Raw genomic sequence first — 20,702 nt, 5'->3', positions numbered from 1 at the left:
CCCACAGCCTCTTGTGTTTGGAAATGATAAAACTCTTCAGGTCCTTCCTCAAAGGCTACACTTTTATTTTCATGCTCTGCCACTTATTAGCTGTGTGGCCTTAAGCAAGTCAATTAACTTCTCTGTGCTTCAGTTTCTTCCTCAGTAAAACGAGTTTTTTGTGATTTAAATGAACTTATTCATGCAAAATGATTGGCAAAGTGTGCATGTTAGTCTGTGACAAACATTAGTTGTTATTGGTTAGTAGTTAGTATCATTTTACTGAAAGCATTTGTTCCCAGAATTACTCTGAAAGAATTCTGTCCCAGCTTCTAATACCAGTCGTACTTAGAGCCAGAATAATTTTACACAAACAGTGTTGAAAAGTGTCAGAATCAGTGGAAAACTTTCAAAGGCAAGAAGGAAATGAATATTCAGCAGGACAATTGTAACCCGGACACGAGTGTTGAAGCTGCTGAGTCATGTGTTTGTATCGGAAACCCTGTTTGGATGGTTTTGGAACTTGGAAGCTGTGACTTTCGTGAAGTCTTGGGCTTCTTAGTTATTCCTCACATCTGGGTGGACAAATGGATCCCACAGCCTGTCTTCCATTCCCAAAGCCGCTCCGGTTTGTAGTGGGCAGAGAGCCGTTCATAGAGCGTACTGTCTGAACCAAAGACTTTGGCCCCAGCTTCTTTTTATACGATCACCCAGCCGTCTAAAACACGTGACTTGGTGGTGATGAGTGAGGCTGGGCAAATGAATGTAGGTGAATCAGTTAAAAGTACCTCCATTCTTGTCCTGGCTAGTTTGGCTCAGCAGTTTGAGTGTCGGTTTGATTCTGATCAAGGGCACATACCTGGCTTGTGGTTCGTCCCTGGCCCTGGCCCTGGTCAGGGTCGTGGGTGAGGCAACCAGTCAATGTGTCCCTCTCACATTGATGTTTCTCTACCCGCCCCCCACTCTATCTGAAGATAAATGGAAAAATATTCTCAGGTGAGGATAAAGAAAAAACAACCTCCATTCTTGCTAAGGGTAGAACTGTCACCATCAAGTTCACTTATAAAGGACAGGAGATTATTTCCATGAGAGCAAGGCTCTGAGGCCAGGTTGTCTGGATTTAAACCCCAGATTTACCTCGTATGTGCTGTATCATCTTGGGCAAGTCACTTAACCTCTCTGTCTCAGTTTCCTTACCTGCAAAATGGGGATGAGGATAATACCTGCTTTGTAGGGATGGCGTGAGGATAAACTGAACACATGCACAGAATTTAGAATGCTCCGTAAGTGGTATTTTTTTGGCACTTCCCATGTGTTTCCCACACTGAACTGACTAGACACAGGGCAGTTTGGAGGTAAGAAAGGTAGCTTCGTTCGACAACATCCTCCCTCTTTGCTATTTCCCTCTTGGAAGATAAAATATAATTAATGTGTTGCAGCAAGGAGTCACTGGGTAGAAATAAAGATGACTGAACCTTGCTGTGTCTTGGCTAAGACAGAAAAGGCATCTCATCCAAGGTTGGAAAGCACTCTGTGAACTTGGTGTTCCCGTGAGCTTAAGGAGGTGTAAGGAGCTTCAAGATGAGTGGTAAGGCTTCCCGGCACCAGGAGGCCTGTGTTCCCAGCACAGGGCCCAGGCGGCGTCATTATTTCTGAATGGACTCAGCAGGCGCGCATCCTGGCCCTTCCTCAGACCTGCCTGGAGGTTTCTTCAATGAGTCCCGAGGGTCTGAGGAGAGGCTGACATTCCATTTCCAGGGGGTAGGGCATAGGTCTGTGCCAGAATCCACCAGCCCTCAGCACATTCTGGTTCTGACTCTGGGAGTTAGTAATCCGAGAGGAGTGGCTGGTTCCGCGAGACCATGGGACACTCAGCTTTTCCTGTGGGGACACTCAGCTTTTCCTGCGGGGACACTCAGCTTTTCCTGTGGGGACACTCAGCTTTTCCTGTGGGGACACTCAGCTTTTCCTGTGGGGACACTCAGTTTTTCCTGCGGGAACACTCAGCTTTTCCTGCGGGGACACTCAGCTTTTTCCTGACTTGGGTGGTTGCTCCCACTGACTGCTAAATCTCAGGGTAAATCAATGTAAGTTTGGGGACAGGTGACAGATTGATCCAAGAGCCCCTCCCAAGGCCTCAGGACTGCTAGAGAAAGTTGAACTGGTCACTGGAAATTGCACTGAATGTCACTGAAAATGCCACTCCATCGACACCCCCCAAGTACTCAGGGCAGACCGGTTCTGGGGCCAACTGGGGTTCAGTCTTTGTAATCCCAGCACTGAGGTCCGACCTTTCTGAGGACTGACGAGATGGAGTCTTGCTGACGTGGAAATCCCACGCTGGCACTAATGGTCGTTCGACCGACGCCAGTGAGCACCACAAAGAAGTTACTCGCCAAAGGCGGACAGTACGGGGCAGAGCTGGAGCCGCAGCAGGCCTGAGGCCCAGGAAGGGCTTTGCTCCAGCTCTGAGGGGAGGGCCAGGGGCCGCAGGACGAAGAACAAGGTTTGGTTGGGGACATGTGCCTTTGTCCTGACCAGCCAGCCCTATTTTCTGCCCGGCGTGCACTCCGCCAAGGGCCTCCCATGGAATGTCCCTCCGGCTCTGCCCCAGGTGCCGGAAGCCTGTCCTGCCCCTGCCTCCACCTCCACCTCCCATTGCTCATCGTAGAGCTCTCTGCGCACTGCTGTTTGCCTGCGCCCGACGCCTCCTCTCTGCCGCCGCCAGACTCTACCCTTTCTGACGCTGGCTTTCCCCCTCCAAAATGCAGGTCCCAGTTCTCTTCTTCTGAAAACTACAAGGTTGGGCCAGTCCCAGAACCTTCGACCCCTCAGCTCCTGAGATGTCAGCCCCAAACATGGGTGGGAAAAGCTAACACTCTGGATCCTCCCAGGACCCCTTGCAGACCACACCCGAGCCCCAGATGAACCCAAGAATGGGCCTGTGACCCTGCCCCTGCCTATATTAGTCAGTTCAAAAATACCACAGACTGGGGGCTTAAACCACAGAAATCTATTTCTCATAGCTGTCGAGGCTGGAAGTCTGAGATCAGGGTACCAGCATGGTGGGGTTCTGGTGAGAGCCCTCTTCCAGGCTTGCAGATAACTATCTTCTTGCTGTATCTTCATGTGGTGGTGGTGGGGGGGGAGAGAGAGAGAGAGAGAGAGAGAGAGAGACTAAGAAAGAGGGAGGGAAGGAGAGAGAGTGTGCTCTTGATATCTCTTCTTATAAAAGGCCACTAGTCCCATCATGAGGACCCCACCCTCATCAATTAATCTAAACACAATTCCTCTCAAAGTCCCCGTCTCCAAATACCATCATATTGAGGGGTTATGGCTTCAACATACACATTTTAGATGAACACAATTCAGTCCATAGGATTGCCCCAAATATGGAAGGTGTCCAGAGGGAATTATCGGTTAAGAATCAGAGATGTTGCACCACTCTGTGAGGTTATATGTGGCTAGTTAAGAGGGCTGGCTTTAGAGTCAGACTGCCTGGGTTCAAGTCTTGGCCCTACTTCTTATCTGGGCATGTTGCTTATCCTCTATCTGCCTCAGTTCTGTATCTGTAAACTGGGAATAATAATATTACCTACCTGGCAGGGTGGGTGAAGATTAAATGAAATAATACACATAAGGTTTTTCTGAACAATGCCTGGCATTCAGCCAATGCCAAGTGAATGTCAACTCTTTTTACATTGAGGTCTTCTGTGTGTTGTTATAGTCACTCTTGGTCACGAGAGTTTGAAAGTGGATTCAGGCTGCCTGCCCATTTCAGAGGAGATGGGGTCAAACAGCTCTCTGAATTCCTGAATGAGATGCTTCACACGGATTGCAGAACTGGTGTAGGGTGACTGCAGCTTCTACAGGTGTTGAGAAGCCAGGCTCAGGCCAAAGACATGGACTCTACCTGGGTAGGCAAAACAGATGCAAGCCTATATGTGAAGCTTGGGGCAGTTATTTAGATCTTGAACCATTAACTCAGTTCTGAACTGAAGGATGTTACTCAGGCCTTGTAGCATGCTGCCACAGGACCTTTGCCCATGCTCTTCCTTCTCCCTGGAATGTTCTTTCCCCAGATAGTCCATAGCTAATTCTCTTACTTCTTCCAGGTGTCTGCTCAAAATCACTGATTTTTGAGCCCTTTCTGACCAGCCATCTAAAATAGCACCACCTGCCCCCTGCATGTCCTTCCGTCCTTATCTTGCTGTACTGCACATAGCACGTGACACCGTATGTAAGTATGCATGTATATACACGCATATTTAACAGCTTTACGTAGGTGTAATTGACATACCATGAACTACACATATTGCAGGTGTCCTTTTGGCTAAGCTTTGACACAGACATACGCCCATGAAACCATCACCACCATCGAGACAGTGAACAGTAACATCACCCTCAAAAGATTCTTTTCAGTGCCCCTTTGCTTTCCTACCCATCTGCCCAGCCAGCCTCACACGACAGCCACTCTGCTTTTGGTCTCTGGAGACTAGTTTCTAGTGTTTTCTAGTCTTTTTGAGAATTTTATATAAATGCAACCATAGAGCATGTGCTGATCTGTCCCTGGCTTCTTGCACCACAAAATCATGTTGACAACCCTGTGTGGTTTTGGTGTATCATAGTATTGTCGAGCAGTGTTTCAGAGTTTCATGGTTTGGACCTGCCAGGATTTGCTACTCCACTCACCCAGTGATGGACACTTGGGTTGTTTCCAGTCGTGATGTGTATTTATCTGTATTGTTGTTTATTGTGAGTCTCCCCCAACCGGAACGTAAGCTCCATCGCAGCAGAGGCTGGACCGACCTGCTCCCTGCTCACGCCCAGCCCGAGCTCAGGGCCTGCCCCTCGCAGGTTTACTGAGCACCTGTGGGCTGAATGAACGACTCTCTGCATTCGGTGCATCCATGCATTCTTCACCGAGTCTTCCCCTGCGGGGAGGGGAGCGAGCTGCTGGGGTCCAGGACACACTATCCCCAAATATGACACGTTGGCATATTATATATCTTCGGTTGAAGGAATTCTTTAAAAATGGCAGAGGCGGAAGGTCACTCTGCCCGCCCCCCCCCCCCCCCCCACCTTGGCCTTTTCTCTCTGAAACAGGGCAGAAATGTCCCCGGAGGGAAGACCTTCTCACCAGAGACGTCGGGCTAGTGAATCCCTATGTAGACACAAAGCTTGTTACAGCAGCCCTTGTCGTTCTAGTCACCTCTCCACCATGGACTGCCTCTAGCCCAAACCCTGCCATCGGTCAATTCTTTGCACATGTATTGTTTCCTTGTCTCAGAGGTTTAAGAGCTGCCTGCTCTCTCCCTCATTCGGGTCTCCCTTCTCGTCAGGGCTCCCATGTGCATGGACAAGGTCAATAAAATTTGTAAGCTTTTTCTCCTGTTAATCTGTCCTTGTCAGTTTACCTTTCAGACCCAGCCAGGGACCCCAAGAGGGTCAAAGACAACTTAGTCCTTCCCCGTGGAGTCCTTCCATGGGAGCCACTGGACCTGGGAAGTGAGCTGAATGACAGTGGCCACCCTAGTGGCACTTCAGAGGCTGCACGGCGTGAGGGACTGCAAAGGTGGGGGGTGTTACACAGCCTCCCACAGGGCTGGAGGAGCAGGCCACCGTGTCACCCACTGAGCTCCAGGAGCATGAGATTCTAGTCACAATGACAAGTCCTTCTGTCCTTGTCATTCCCATTCCCTGGGCTGCTGCTCCAGCAGGGTGGGGACTCTTCCTGCTTGCCAGCCCTGACCAGCCTCCCCCCAGCATGGGGTTGCCCTTCCCAGTCACCGGGCTGGCTCCCTGCTTTCCTGTCACACTGCTAGTGACCACAGCTGCCCACCCCGAGGGCACCAGGAGATGGGAGCGAGGCAGACGCAGGTTGAGGGGGCCTGGGGAAGATAAAGAGGGACACGGCCAGCACCAGGGCATCAATGACAGAGCAGCAGAAGCAATGACATTGTGACAGGTTTCTTCCCTGAGCCAGCTCCCAGGTGGCTTTGGAGAGAGAAGTCCTGGGCCTGGCTCGGTGCATTCCCTCTGCCTGGTCCAGCAATAAGTCTTTTTAAAAGAGCAAAACTGACTCGAACGCCCACAGAAGTGCACGCGGGGTCAGCTTGCCAGGCATGGACTGGGAACTCAGCTCGAATGGAGCAGCAAACCAAGTGACAGCTGATTTACCAAAGGGACTCCCCCTCTTTGTGCACGTTTAGAGTCACCGAGCGGGAGGCGACAGAAGACCTTGCCACTTGAAGTCAGTTTGGAGCAGCAGCAGCATCCCTGGGGAGCTTGTCAGCCGGCCAGACCCCTGACCTAGCCAATCAGATTCCAAGTTTTAACAAGATCCCAGGCCACTCGTGAGCACGTTCGTGCACGAGAAGCCCTGCTCCTAGGATTTTTGAGAGGAGGAGCAGGTCGGGATACGAAAATCAAGTTTGGTTTGGGGCACGCTGGGTGCTGGATGAATTAACAGCATCAGTCCTTCGGACTCCTAAGAGAACTTGCTTTTAGGCAAGAGCTCTGGCTCCTCCCTCCAGGCCAGTGTCCAGTGGGCATTGTTTTCTGTCCCGCTTTCAAGATGCCAGGTCTTTCGCAGATGATTTACAATTTAACCTCGGAGGTCTTCTATTGTTACGACGTCCCTTGCTGTTCCAGGGCACTCTGCTAGCTCGGTGACCTATTGGGAGGTGGGGGTGGCGGTGGCGACTGCTTTCCAGCTACCCTCGAGTTTTCTCTTGGTAACGGGGGTCAGTCGTCTGTTAACAGCCTGATGGCAGTGATGCCAAAGAATTTTTTTTTTTTTCTGAAGTCAGTTTGCTCATTTCTTGTTTAAAAAATGTCTAGTCGGCCTGCATTGCTCCCAGAGGCTCCGAAAGCTGTCAAAGCTCAGTGCTTTTGTAGAGGGTGAGCCAGAGAGACACTTCCCAGGCAGGTCCCGGCACAAAGGGCCCTCCACCGCCCTCCGCCCCCTCCCTGGCTCCTGGCTCCTGGCTCCACACGAGAGGAGAGCGCGTTGTTCCTGCAGCCAGTGCTTCGGAGCGCTGGCTCGCCCTTAGAATCGCGGGAAGCTTAGAAACACCCACGGCGAAGCCCTTGACCCCACGGTGCTGCCTAATTGCTTTTGGGTGGGGCCCTGGCACTGGTATTTTCCTCTTTTTTAAATGAACTTCATTTTTTAAAGCAATTTTAGGTCCTCAACAGAACTGAGCAGAAAGTACAGAGTTTCTGTACAACCCCTTACCTCCCCAGACTCTCCTCCTATCAAGTCCCCACCAGAGTGGGACATTGTCGCAGTGACCCTCCATTGACACGTCACGATCACCCAGAGTTCATGGTTTACATCGGGGCACCCTCCTGGTGCTGTGCACTTGATGCGTTTGGACCAATGCCGCATGGCCCGTATCCTCCAGTACAGTCTCATGCGGAGCAGGGGCTCTGCCCTGAGGTCCCCGGCACTGGTGGTGATTTTTAAAAGCATCGAAATGAGTCCAGTGTTCAGCCAGAGCTCAGAGCTACTGGCTCAGTGCTTCCTGAGCGCCACACCTTGCTTCAAGCACTTCATGGGAGTTAATTCCCCTATTCCCCATACCACCCCTGGTGTAGGCACAGTTCTCATCCTAAGCCGTTTAGTAGTGGGTCCAATGGCACCCAGTGGATGGGCAGCGTGTGAACCCAGGTTGGTTTGCCACTACGCCTGCCCCTTGACCGCAAGGCCACACTGGCTTTGCAGTCTGCCTCTCCAAGCTGCTCGGAATTGCACGTGGGTCGGGGAGAGAAGTAGAATGTCCGCCATTGGCTCACCTGCCATGCTCCTGAGTAGAACTCTGTGCCTTCAGCCTGAGCCCCTGTCCTCCAGGGCGCACCTACCATCTCCACCTTCTGCGACTCTTCTGTCCCTTACAAATGACCTGCTGCTTTCAGCTCTGGTACATCAACCCGGGATGCCCTCCCCGTCTCCCCAGTCAGCCAACGTTTAATCCTTCCCTGCTGGGCTCCAGTTCCAGGCTCCTGGCTTTGTCCCCTGAAACTCCAGGCCACCCTGACCTCTCCCTCCTGGCCAGAGAAGCGCTCACTGCCTCAACTGTGCCTTTAGGAATTCAGTGGCCAAATCGGCAGTTCCCCAGGGAAAGAACCAGATCTCATGCCACCAATTTCTTGTCTCTCTTCCCAAGCCCCACAGTGTGCTCGGCTTATAGAGTTTGTAGGTGCCCCAGGATGTGTGGGAGAGTGGGGTGTTCCTGCTCAACCAGAGGCCACAGGCCGTGTCAGTTGCCCCATACCCTGTGCAGACACGGTGACCATCTCAGAAGGATTTCTTTTCCCCTCTAAACAGCTGCTCTGACCTGCTTCCCAGGGAAGTGGAGCCTGAGGTCCAACTTCTGTCGCTCTGGGGCGGAAGATCTTCCACTCTCTGGGCCCTGCCGACCTCCTGGTGGGTGACCACACCTCCTGGTGTGCCCGGGCCAGACACAGTTTCCCTGGCGAAGCTGCAGTTTCTGCCTGTGGTCTTGATGCAAGAATTAATAGCCTCATCTGACTCTCTAAAGTGTCCTGTTTAAATGGTACATAATGCGGTTGCCCTATCTTCCAGCTTACCACCCCCCAGGTCCCCAATAAAGGACGGCTTATTGTTTCCTGTGAGGGCCTGCCTACTGCTTCTGCCCCATGACCCCGCCCCGGCCCCAGGCACACGCCATCTTTCCAGCCGGAGTCCTAGCACGGATTTCCCAGGCCCTCAGCTCTCTGGTCCCAGGAAACCTTCCCTCCCTGTCTTGCTTTCCCCGCCTCTGATTCTCCACAGCGGCTCTGACTGTCCTGAAGCTGTATGTTGATTTCCCTTATTGGATGGGGAGCTTCTGAGGAATTTCACACCTTTCTCCTTTACACGGTGGCTGACAGTGCCTTACAGGTGGTAGACATGTCTTGTAATATGTTTTTAGCCATATAACTTAAGACAGTCATATCTTCTCTGGGCCTCAGCTCCAACATCTGCAAAATAAATCCTCTCTGTATCAGCCGGGGTCTAACCAGGAAGACAAAAGCCATTGTCTAGCATTGAATGCAGGGTTACACAGGTGATTGACAAATGGGGGGGGGGGCAGTGAGGTCAGCCCAAGATTAGCCTCAGAAGGAAGATACCACCTCCTGGGCGGCAGTGACAAAGGGACCTAGCAGCACTGTAGTTCTGGGTCACTGGTCATGGGGCAGAAGCTGGAACCCTGGTGGCCTGTCCTGTGGGACCTCGAGCTACTGAAGAGGTGGAGCCTACTAGAAAGGCCACCTGAGGCTGGTGTGTCCCTTCCTCCCACTGGCCCAGCTCCTACATCTCTGTGGTCAGATATAGCAGGAAGCCAGGGGTCCTGGGAGCTGGGGAGACCCGGCGTGGAGGGGCCAGCACCCTGATACGGAGCACAACAGGGAAGGGCACAGAGAGGGTGAGAGGCAGGCAGGCCCAGGAGGCACAGCTCCAGGCCCTTCTCAGCTCTTCCGCTGTGTGGGTCAGTGAATCTGTTTTATTGACTGAACAATTGAATGAATTGGTATGAGAATCTTCTTACCAGTTTTGAAATGTATCTAGCTGTAGAAAATGTGATCAAGAAATTCTGTGTGTTTCTGGCATTAGATTTCTTCCATCTCTGTAACCAGCAAGGCTTCGGGGCATGAAGAACCTTAGTCTTTCTGATTTTTTTAGTTATTCTGAATAATTCAATTAATACAGTTGATAGCAGTTAGGCAAATAATAAAATACAGACACTTAGTATAAGAAAAGATTGACCTTCCCTTGGTGCTATGGCTGCAGCAAGGACACAGATGTCATCACGTAAGTATTTATTGAGCGGAGCCCTCTCCCCGTTCCCTGCTACAAGGCTCAGAAAATTCACAGACACGTGGGGGGTGGGGAGAAAATAGGGGGGGCTTCAGAGGCCTCCTCACACCCGCATTCCTGGCTACATGAGTGAAAGTGGAATACATAACTAAACAGAATAATGTCTGAAATCCAGAGACGATTCCAAATCTTACCTCTAGCCAATAGTTTCTGCGTCCTCTTCCATGAACTCTGTCTTCTGGGGGCCTGGTCACATTGTGGTTTGAGTTCCAGCAATTTTAATATTGTTGGGAGAGTTTTCTGGGGAGCAGAGAAATGACCTTCCGGACACAAAAGGAGGACCAGTAACATGAGCTGAGGAATCCACCTTTCAGTCCACACAGGACTAACCCACCTTATTTGATTTGTGCTCATGGAATGGGGAGTAAATAGATGGATGAAACAATGCGTGTGAAAACCAACACCCTTAGGGGACTCTAATGATGATGCTGATGATTTAAATGTAGGGATTTAAAAGTCTATCTGTTTGCACAGGTCTACTGCTGTGGTAGTTAGAGGAAAAAACGATTCCTGGCCTTCCTTCTGCACTTGTTATATTCTGTTCCCTAGCCCCTTGCCTTCGTATTCTTATTTTATAGGGTTACTAGTCTTGGGGATATTTTCCATGCTCTTCATTCTCACCCACATTTATAACCCTTGTTCCCACGGCACAAAACCATCCTAAGTTGGCAGGATCCTAAGGACCTTCTAGGATCAGTGCTCCCTGCTCTTCACCCCCAGCATTGAGGGAACCAGCCTCGTCCTGCCCACAATGAAATCACGTAGATTCATGTATTGAGCATCAAATTAGAATCTCTGGAGGGTGGAACCCAGACACAGGTCTTCTTTTTCTTTCTAAATCAGGAAATTGAGGCCCAAAGAGATTAAGGTATCTGCCCAAGAGAGCACCTAAATGACTGTGCGGAGCAAAGCAGCCAGCGCCCCCTGCTGGCACCCACCTTCCAGAGTCCCACATCTCCTCCCTGCAAGGGTTCCGCTGAGAGACAACACTGAGAGCATTTTACAGCTCCCCCTGATAACTAGCTGTAGCAGTGGTTCTCAAAGTGTGGTCCATGGACACCTAGGGGACCCCTAAACCCCTTTCCAGAGGGTCCACAAGGTCAAAACTTATCTCAAAAGTACTGAGGCATTATTTGCCCTTTTTCACTGTTGACATGTCCACTGGTGGTAGAACTCTTGGTGTCTCAGCACGAAGTAGGCATGCTATAGTTTGTAGCCCCAAACCATGCTAGTTGTCATAGAAGTCATTAACAGTCACAACCGAAAACAAATCCAACCCCCAAAAACTTTATTTAATAATGTCGATGCATCAGTAAAAATGCTAATTTTATTATTTATTTATTTTAAAAAAATACGTTTTTATTGAGTTCAGAGAGTGGAAAGGAGAAGAGAGAGAGAGAGATTGATGAGAGAGAAACATCAGTTGGCTGCCTCCTGCACACCCCCTACTGGGGATTGAGTCCTGACTCTGAATCGAACCAGTGACCTCTTGGTGCATGGGATGACACTCAATCCTCCGAGCCTCACTGCAACACTGGCTGGGCTGCTAATTTTATTAAATCTTGACAACTCACTTAAAGTTCTTTTAATACCCTGCGTAATGAAATGGGAAGTGTGCTGGATTTCTTTGAGATGATGGTCATCTTGAGGAAAAGCACCTGTTTGGTTGAGTTGCAAGCTGAACTAGCCACTTTTTTCATGGTGTACAGTTTTCAATGGAAAGAACAATGGACAAACAATGGTTATTAAGCCTTGGATATCTGGCAATATTTTTTTGAAAATGAAAAATGTAGGCTCGCTACTTCAAGGAAAACAAAAAGTGTCAATGTTGCCAAGGATGAAAATCCAAGCTTTTTCAGAAGGTATAAAGTTCCAGTTATGGAGTAATTCAGTCTTGGGAATGATACAACACAGTGACTGTATTTAACAACACTCTGTTTTATATCTGAAAGCTGCTAAGAGAGTAGATCTTAAAAGTTCTTATTAGAAGAAAAAAATTGTAACCATGTGTGGTGATACATATTAACTAGAGTTATTGTGGTGATGATTCACAACATAGATAAATATCATATGTTGTACACCCATAACTACTATAATGTTACGTGTCAGTTATCTCTCAATTTTTAAAAAAGCAAAGCTTTCAAGCTGTTATCGCAGTCCCTTCTTTGAACTAGGGTCTGTCAGTTTCTGTAACTATTCTTTCTTTTTTCTGGGACTCTCGTTATGCCTATATTGTGAGCTTGAAGTTGTCCCACAGGTCTCTGAGACTCTATTCACTTTTCTCCACTCTTCTTCCTGTTCTAAAAGTGGAGCATCTCAATTGATCATCTTCATGTTTACAGAGTTCTTATTGTTTGCTCGGATTTGCTGTTGAGCCCTTTGGTAAACTTTTCATTTCAGTTATTGTACTTTTCAACTTTAGAATTTCTATTTGGTTCTTTATAACTTCTATGTTTTTATTGAGACATCATTCTCATACTTTCCTTTAATTATTTAGACATGTTTTCTTTTAGGTCCTTGAACATAGTTAAAATAGTTAATTTAAAATCTTTAACAATTTTGGGGACAGTTTCTATTGGACACCTATTCCACCCTTGTATATGTATGGACCATACTTTATTCTTTCTCTGCATGTCTTATAATTTTATTATTAAAACTGGACTTTTTAACAATATAATGTAGCAACTCTGGAAATCAGATTCTCTCCACTTTTCAGGGTTTGGTGTTATTTGTATGTTTTGTGACTTTTCTGAACTCACTTTTTTTGTTTGTTTTTGGTACGTGCCCCTAGCGGGAACCGAACCCGGGACTCTCTGGTCTGCAGGCGGATGCTCCAACCGCTGAGCCAAACCCGCCAGGGCATGAACTAAATCTTTATGATCAGTATTCTTTGTTGTTTGTGGTCATTGGAGTCTCTACCCAGTTAGCTTAGTGGTTAACTAATGATTGAACATAAATTTTCTTCTGTGCCTAGAACCAATAAATCTCCCAGTTTTTGTTGAGGGGACTTGTGTACACATTGGGGCATGCATACCTTCAACACAGCCAGGCAGTCAACAACTCTGCCTTAGCCTTCACTTCCTGCTAGTACAGAGCCCTAAGGTCTGTTGGAGGTGAGAGCTTAACGTATCCCAAGTCCTTCCTTCCTGAACATGTGCACAGCGCTGGACATGCTCCTAGCCTTATACAGGTGGTTGGTCTTCAATATTTCCAGGAATATGCTGGAGCTTTTCAATGCCCCCTCTGGACATCTCACTCCCTAGCTTTCTCTTTTAATCTTTTTGTTAGCCTATTGTCTCAGTTACCCACCGCCTCAGGCAGCCATGATGTTAAACAATCGCCTCTGAATTACTTTTGACAAATGTCCAAAGGGAAAATGCTCACACCAGCTGAGTTTTGAGTCAGATCACATAAAGATAATCTTGTGAGTGGGATCTTCTTCCAGGGAACTTCCACACAGGTCAAGTAATGACAGTTCCCTGGGAATGGGGCTTTGGAATTGCTCCAACCCTATTTTGCCCCCTCTTGAATAAATGCTCCTCAGATTACCTGTGATTAATTTTCAGAGTTTTGAAAAAGCTGATTCAGACAACTTTTTTTGTTTTTGTTGTTTTTATGGAGGAAGAAATTTCCAGAAGTTCTTACTCTGCCATTTGCTGATGTCTTCACCCTCTGCTTCTACCATGCAACCTAAGACATAATTGACTTACAACGTTATGATAAATTAATATTTGTATTATTCACCTACCTAGAAATTTAAAAAATTTGCATCTTTTATCAGAAGTCTGGCAGTTTTCCAATACTTCAAAATTATTCTGCTAAGACCAGCAGTAATATTAATAAATGTGATTTAAAAAGTATTGTATATGAAATGTATTGATATTTGGGAGCTCTCATGAACCACATTTTTTCCAAATGACCAATACACGATGTTACAAAATCATGCATGGGTACAAGATGTATGTTAAATGCAATATAGACCAATGTTTTTATGTAACAATTGTGAAAAATTAATTGATATAGTTTGAGATTCGACATTGCAACAAATTTTTGAATAGTATCAGAAAAGATTATCTGCAATCATATGGAAGGACTTTTAAAACATTCCTTTCTTGTCCAACTACATACCTGTGTAAGGCCAGACTTCCTTCAGATATTTCAAACAAAACAATGTATTGCATCACACTGAATGCAGAAGCAGATACAAATCTAGCTGTCTTCTATTAAGCCAGATAATACAGATATATCAAAAATGTAGAGCAGTGACACTCTTAGGAAATTTTACTTTGTATTGGAAAATAGAGGTATTTTTAAAAAAATATGCTATTTACTCTAACATGTAATGTGCTTGTTTTTGTTATTTTTAAGTGAGTGATTACATGTTTTCAATTTTTCTCCATTTTAGTATGGTAAATAGTGATAGGTATAACCTCTATAAACAAATGTTATTTGGAGTCCTCAATTATATTTGAGAGTATAAAGGGGTCCTATTGTCAACACGTTTGAGAACCTCTGGTTTAGACCAATCCGGGTGGTTCAAACTCAGAAGAAGCCCTGTCTGCTGGAGGTGGCAAGGAGCTCCTTCCCTTTAACACGGAAGGGATGACTTCGGATGGAGCTCCTCCCCTTTAATACGGAAGGGATGACTTTGGATGGAGCTCCTCCCCTTTAATACGGAAGGGATGACTTCGGATGGAGCTCCTCCCCTTTAACACGGAAGGGATGACTTCGGATGGAGCTCCTCCCCTTTAACACGGAAGGGATGACTTCGGATGGAGCACTTTCCCTTTAACACGGAAGGGATGACTTCGGATGGAGCTCCTGCCCTTTAACGCGGAAGGGATGACTTCGGATGGAGCACTTTCCCTTTAACACGGAAGGGATGACTTCGGATGAAGCTCCTTCCCTTTAACACGGAAGGGATGACTTCGGATGAAGCTCCTCCCCTTTAACACGGAAGGGATGACTTCGGATGGAGCACTTTCCCTTTAACACGGAAGGGATGACTTCGGATGGAGCTCCTTCCCTTTAATACGGAAGGGATGACTTTGGAAAGAACTTCGAGTATTCAAGCAAGACTTTCACAGCAAGCTGGAGGAATGCTGCTGCTGCTGCTTCAGCCAAAAGGAGAGGCACTAAGGAGAGAACTAATTTAATTGTTCAGGGAATTTCTTCCTGGATGGTTTTGCATTCCTGTCAAATCACTGTGGGGCACGCATGTCACTCAGCCAGCGTCTTACAAATGTTCTAAACCCCAACCCTAGTCACATCGCTTCAGCTGCTACCACAGAATTCCCTTCTTCGGACTCCCTGGCCCTTCCAGTTTGTATCACACAACTCAGCGCAGAACTGGCCTACAAAGTTCTCCAAGAAATTCATGTTATCTCCCCCTGGGGATATTTAGTATTTTAGGGCTGGACTTGTTGTCTCATGTATCTCCTTGACGCTTCCCCAGCAATGAGCATCTCAGGCATCAGGACATAATTTGACATGAGAGTGACAGTTGAACAATCAAGATGAGAGTTAGGATAGAAACACTTTCTTTGCAAAAATGGTCCCACTAGACTTTGTCGTTTTCCTTCTCTGAATGTCAGTTTCCTAGTAGGACACACAGCGCCAAGCGTTAGAGTCAGGAGGCCCTGGGCTCCTGTGCTGGCTCCACCACTTACTAGCTTTGTTGCTTTGGGGAAATTACAGTCGCTCCTCGCCACTTCGCGCTTCGGCTTTCGCGGCTTCACTCGCGGTTTTTTCAAATATATTCATTAAAAACTTGATTGAGCCCTGGCCAGTTTGGTTCAGTGGTTAGAGCATCGGCCTGCAGTCCAGAGAGACCCAGGTTCAGTTCCCACTAAGGACTTATAACCTGGTTGCAGTTTGTCCCCGGCCGTGGTTGGTTGTGCAGGTGGCAGCCACTCAATGTGTCCCTTTCACATTGATGTTTCTCTCTCTCTCTCTCTCTCTTCCTCTCTCTCCCTCCCACTCTATCTGAACAACAACAACAAAAAATGGAGGAATGTCCTCGGGTGAGGATTTAACAAAAAAATTGATCGAGAGAGTGAAAATGATACAGCGTGCGCTCGGTTGTCTGAGTCAATTAGACATCCCTGTATTACAATTACAATGAAAATTACTGTACGTATGGACTGTAGGTCTATGTATTCGAGCACCCCAGGAATCCTTCAATGCCAGGTGCAACCGTGATAAGCGAGGGACGACTATACTCAACTCCTTTGAGCTTGAGTTTTGCACGCAGGGAGCAGCCCGCACACTGTCAAACAGAGAGGAGGCTTTCAACAAATGCTGGGTTCCTTGCCCAATTTTCTCCCCCTCCTCTTTAAGGTGCTTAGAGATAATTTTCTAGGACATGTTAACCACAAACCATAACTCTTTCAAAGACATTCTTTAACCAGTGAGAAGTTAATTATACTTAATTCGGTTCCTTTTCCTCTTTACTGTTCTTAGGATGACTTGTAAGTGTTATATTAGCTAAACACATGTTCCATAGAAAGCATTCATTACTAAATCATAACATTCTCCCATCGGCTTAGTCATTCAGAAGTTAAATATGTTTAACCAAATTATTTTCTCTATGTTTTTCTAAAATTTCTTTTGTTTTCCATTCTTGATTCTTGAGAACGATCTCTGTCCCCTTCCTTCACTGTTCTCTTACCTGGTCCTTTGTGCCTCTTGGTCTTATTTTCTTCTCTTTCTGTCTCTTTTCTCCACCCAAGTCATGGTACCTTCAGGGAAGGGGGCTTCTGCGGCAGAGGGATCATGGCCTGGATAAATCAGAACATCAGAATTACTTGGGATTATTCAGAAGCCCACGGTGCTGTTTTATGCTCCTTATAAGCTCTTAACTGAGGCCAAATCTCCAAGCACGAATCAGAGAGAGACAAGAAGGGGATGGTGGGGGCAATGTGAAATGAGCAGAGCCCCTTTCTCTCCATTCCTCCCTCAGCTTTCATTGAGGGTACCTGAGCCTGATTAAGATTGGTGAGGATAAGCCCAGTTTGGCTTAGCGGTTGGAGCATCGGCCTGTGGACCGGAGAGTCCCGGGTTTGGTTCCTGCTAGGGGCACATACCAAAAAACAAAAACAAACAACAACAACAACAAAAGAATGAAAAGAATAAGGATATCTCTGAGGGTGGCCAAGGACAATTTGTAAAAGAATGTGTTGAAATCTTTAAAAGTAGATGCTCAGGGGTTTTTTTTTGCACAGATTCTGATTTAAGAATTTTAAATAGAGCCCCTGGTGATTTTTCTGCACACTTCTTGAGAATCAGAGGTAACCTGGTCTTAGCACTTCCTTGTCCTTCTCTTTTTTTATTGAGTTATATTTGACGTACAGCATTAGGTAAGCTTGCAGTGTACAACATATTGATTTGATAGATCTATATTGCAATATGATCGCCATAGTAGGGTTAGCTAACACCTTTATCCACATTCTTATAGAATACATATGGCATAAAGTTTCTGCTATGCAGAGCCCCTTCACATTGATTTTCTCTTTTGATCCCCAGAATAACCTTGTAAAATAGATTGAAGCAGGTACCTTTTCCCCAGAAACGTGCCCTAAATTTTAACCCCCTGTGCAAAGCCAGATATCAGCTGTGGGTCAGGCTTGGCCAACTCCAACCACCTCCTGAGTGGCTTCTATTTGGGAACCAGGTAGCCAACAAAACAACATCTGAACAAAAATAGAATTAGTCCATGATTTCCAAAAATGAAGCCTCGGTGAGCTGGCACCCAGTGGCTGAGGGCTTATGAGCACATATGAGCTCAAGGAGACAAAGGGGACCCTCCAACCAGGAAGAAAGGTTAAGGAAGGCGATGTGCCATTGCCTGTCTTTCACTGATCCTCCTGGGTTAGATGTTCATGCATATCACACACAGATGAGTCAATAAAGCTCTAAGCATTGCCTCTAAGTCCAAGCCAGACTCCCAGCTCCTGCCTTCTGAATGCAGTTGTTGACGTCTCAGCTGGATAATGTAGAGTGAGATCAGCAATGTTACAGTTACCATGATGTCAAACAAAATCAATGAGTACAGATTATAAAGCAAGTGTAACAAGTTTTGGGGGGACTGCAGAGCCTGGAGGAGGATTCTAGTGAGAAAGGTCAGCAAAGCACATCCGACTTGAGGCTCCAGGTGACTCCAGTCAATAAAGAGAACAGCTGCAGGAGCTCCGTCCCTTCTAGGACAGGGGGAGCAGGCTTGGCATGATCCAGGATTCAGTTCCTTCCCTGCGGGGCCAAAGCTGAACACCTGGCTTTGGTTTACGTAAGTCAGGATGGCACGTGGACTGGGGTTTCCAGCCAGAGGGGCTCACTGGCTGTGGCTTGGCTCTAGTAGTCACATTAAATTAAAGAGGAAAAGCACTATTCTTCATACACATGATCCTAGTGTGGCATTATCTTTACAGTCTCCTGGCAAGAACCTGGCCTTCTTAGCATGGTCTTCAAGAGTTATTGCTTATGCTGTTCCACTGGGAGGCAAAATACTTTAGTTACTTGTGTATGATATCTCACACCAGAAAACAATGCCTTTTCAAATTCCCATAGCATAAACATGGCTTAAAATAAAAGGAGCGAAGAGACTAGACTGTAAAGCATTTCCCCATTCATCTAAGTCATTCTCAGTATTTGCAATTTGGGGTAAGATTGTGGGAAGCCTTAAGGGAAAATGCTGACTTCCAAGGGTTCTCAGCAGAATGCAGGACAGACGGAACTCAGAAGCCAGTTGCCTCTGACCACAAACCCTTCTCCAGGGAGACCCCAGACGTCCTTGAGTGTGTAGTAAAAATTATGTCTATTTTCTGCGCGTGCCATGATGTGAGCAATGTTGGCATGCATGTCAAAATGTGACAAACTTACCTGTCTGTTCTCTTCATCCTAGCTGTACCCAAAACGATGCTGCTGTTTACCAAATTTCTGCTAAAAACTGTTTTGGAATGATCTGCTGTTCTGCTTCCATTGAAGTCGAGTGCTCGTCAGAGAACACACAACTCCTGTCTAACCCGAAAGATGATGGGGACACAGGTGGGAAATGTGAGACACAGACATATGAGCAGAAAAGCACAAGTCAAATTGACGAGAAAGAACCTTCTAAGGAAGGAGAGAGTCTCTCCTTGGGGACTCCCATGTCAGCTGAGCCCTCCTCCTCCAAATTTAACCACTTATGCTCACTGCAGTTACTGACCAGTCATGACATTAACACATCCAGTTCTGAAAATCCCGTGGATGTTAAAGGAACAAGGCAAACTGGAGAGGCTTGGGATCCGAATAACACAGAGAGAACAGCTGATGGGTTGCTTTCTCCTAATTCAGGTCATATTCCCAATAAACAGGATGTATATCACCATGGGACAGCGCAGTCCAAATTATCAAAGTTAACGGATGGTGCCTTAAACAGTGATGAAGACTTAAGCTCTGGTCATCAGAGCCCCAAAGCACAGAAATGCATCAGTGTCAGCCTACCACTGTCGGAGGCAGCCACATCCATTCGCCCAGGTGACAGGGCCACTGTCAACGACCAGATCAGCCCACAGGCTTCCAGCACCGACTCTGACAGTGACTATGAACTTTGCCCAGAGATAACCCTAACCTACACGGAGGAGTTTTCGGATGATGACTTGGAGTATCTGGAATGTTCCGACGTTATGACGGATTACTCTAATGCAGTTTGGCAAAGGAACCTGGAGGGGACCGAGTGTGTTTTTTTATTAGAAAGCGATGACGAAGATATGGAATTCGGCAAGTATTGCTTGGGGGAGTGCGAGGCTTTTCTCAGTGAAATGGGTCGTGGGCCTCGGGTGTCAGATAACAGGGGACGGATGGAGGCCTCCCCTGATCACTCACAATCCCAGGGAGCGAGGGGGGCAAGGCGCTGCCGAGCCTCCACCCACAGTCCCCCGTCCCCACAAGCAGGGATGACTCCGACTTTGGGATCTCACGAGGATGGAACGTCTGTGGTGACAGAGCAGGGGACATATAAACGACCCACTGCTTCTGCTGACAATGATTATCCAGGAATTCAAGGAGAAACCAGAGAGAGCCACCAAGCAGGGGAGGAATCCGCCAGGGACAGTCTGCTGGCCATGGATGAAGCCGCGCCGGGCAGAGAGGGGCAGTGCCTGTCTGCCGAGCTAGAAAAGGCAGGGGTGAACCAGTGTTTGGAGATCGTGGCGGAAAAAGGACCAGGGGAGAAGGATTTCCGGAGCAAGAGGGGCTCAGAGAAACCTGCCAGGGGAGGGCGACCCGGAATTAAGGGGAAAGCCAAGAAGCTGAGTCCCAACCTGAAAGACAGTGCAGCAGAAGGCACCCCCAATCACCTCTCCCCCCAAGAGCCTGCTAAGCCCCCACTAACCCAGACTGATAAAAAGGATGCCCAAGCGGAAGCGCCAGATCTGAATTCCCAGCTCCTTACGGAAGGTGCTGCTCTAACCCGAGCAGAGCAAGAAACAGAAAGGCTGCAACGCCCCCCTGGGACACTCCCCCAGGAAGGAAGCTGGAGCCTGGTGGGAGAAGGGGTGCAGGTTAATAACCTCCTGGAAACAAAGTGGGTTCCAGACCAGACTGATCATCCTCAGGTAAGACTCCTCTTTTTAAAAATTACAAGGGGCAAGGGATTTGCGTGTGTCTCTCCCTTCACTTCCCATTCCCGATTGCTGCCCCACAATCCAGTCAGGGTACTTGCGAATGACAGCTGCTGCTGCTAGGAAGGAAATCTGGGTTTGAAAAAAGGCCCAGATAAACCCTAAGCCCTCCTAATTATAGCAAAAGACAGATAGAAGTGAGAGGCACTAATGGGATGCTGGACAGCTGGAAAAAGAAA

General features: G+C 47.5%; 1 protein-coding gene across 1 annotated transcript in view; it reads left to right on the top strand.

Moving 5' to 3' along the window:
- ALPK2 (alpha kinase 2) overlaps positions 1 to 20,702 on the top strand; it is a 107,371-nt gene that overhangs the window by 23,835 nt on the left and 62,834 nt on the right. The window contains exon 4 of the mRNA XM_036245968.1: positions 18,765 to 20,457. Within this exon, the coding sequence (XP_036101861.1) occupies positions 18,765 to 20,457 (1,693 nt within the window). The remainder of the gene's footprint in view (positions 1 to 18,764; positions 20,458 to 20,702) is intronic.

Source organism: Molossus molossus, unplaced genomic scaffold (genome assembly GCF_014108415.1).
Source record: "Molossus molossus isolate mMolMol1 unplaced genomic scaffold, mMolMol1.p scaffold_m16_p_6, whole genome shotgun sequence".
NCBI classification, from domain to species: domain Eukaryota; kingdom Metazoa; phylum Chordata; class Mammalia; order Chiroptera; family Molossidae; genus Molossus; species Molossus molossus.
This window is presented reverse-complemented; position numbering and strand designations above follow the sequence as displayed.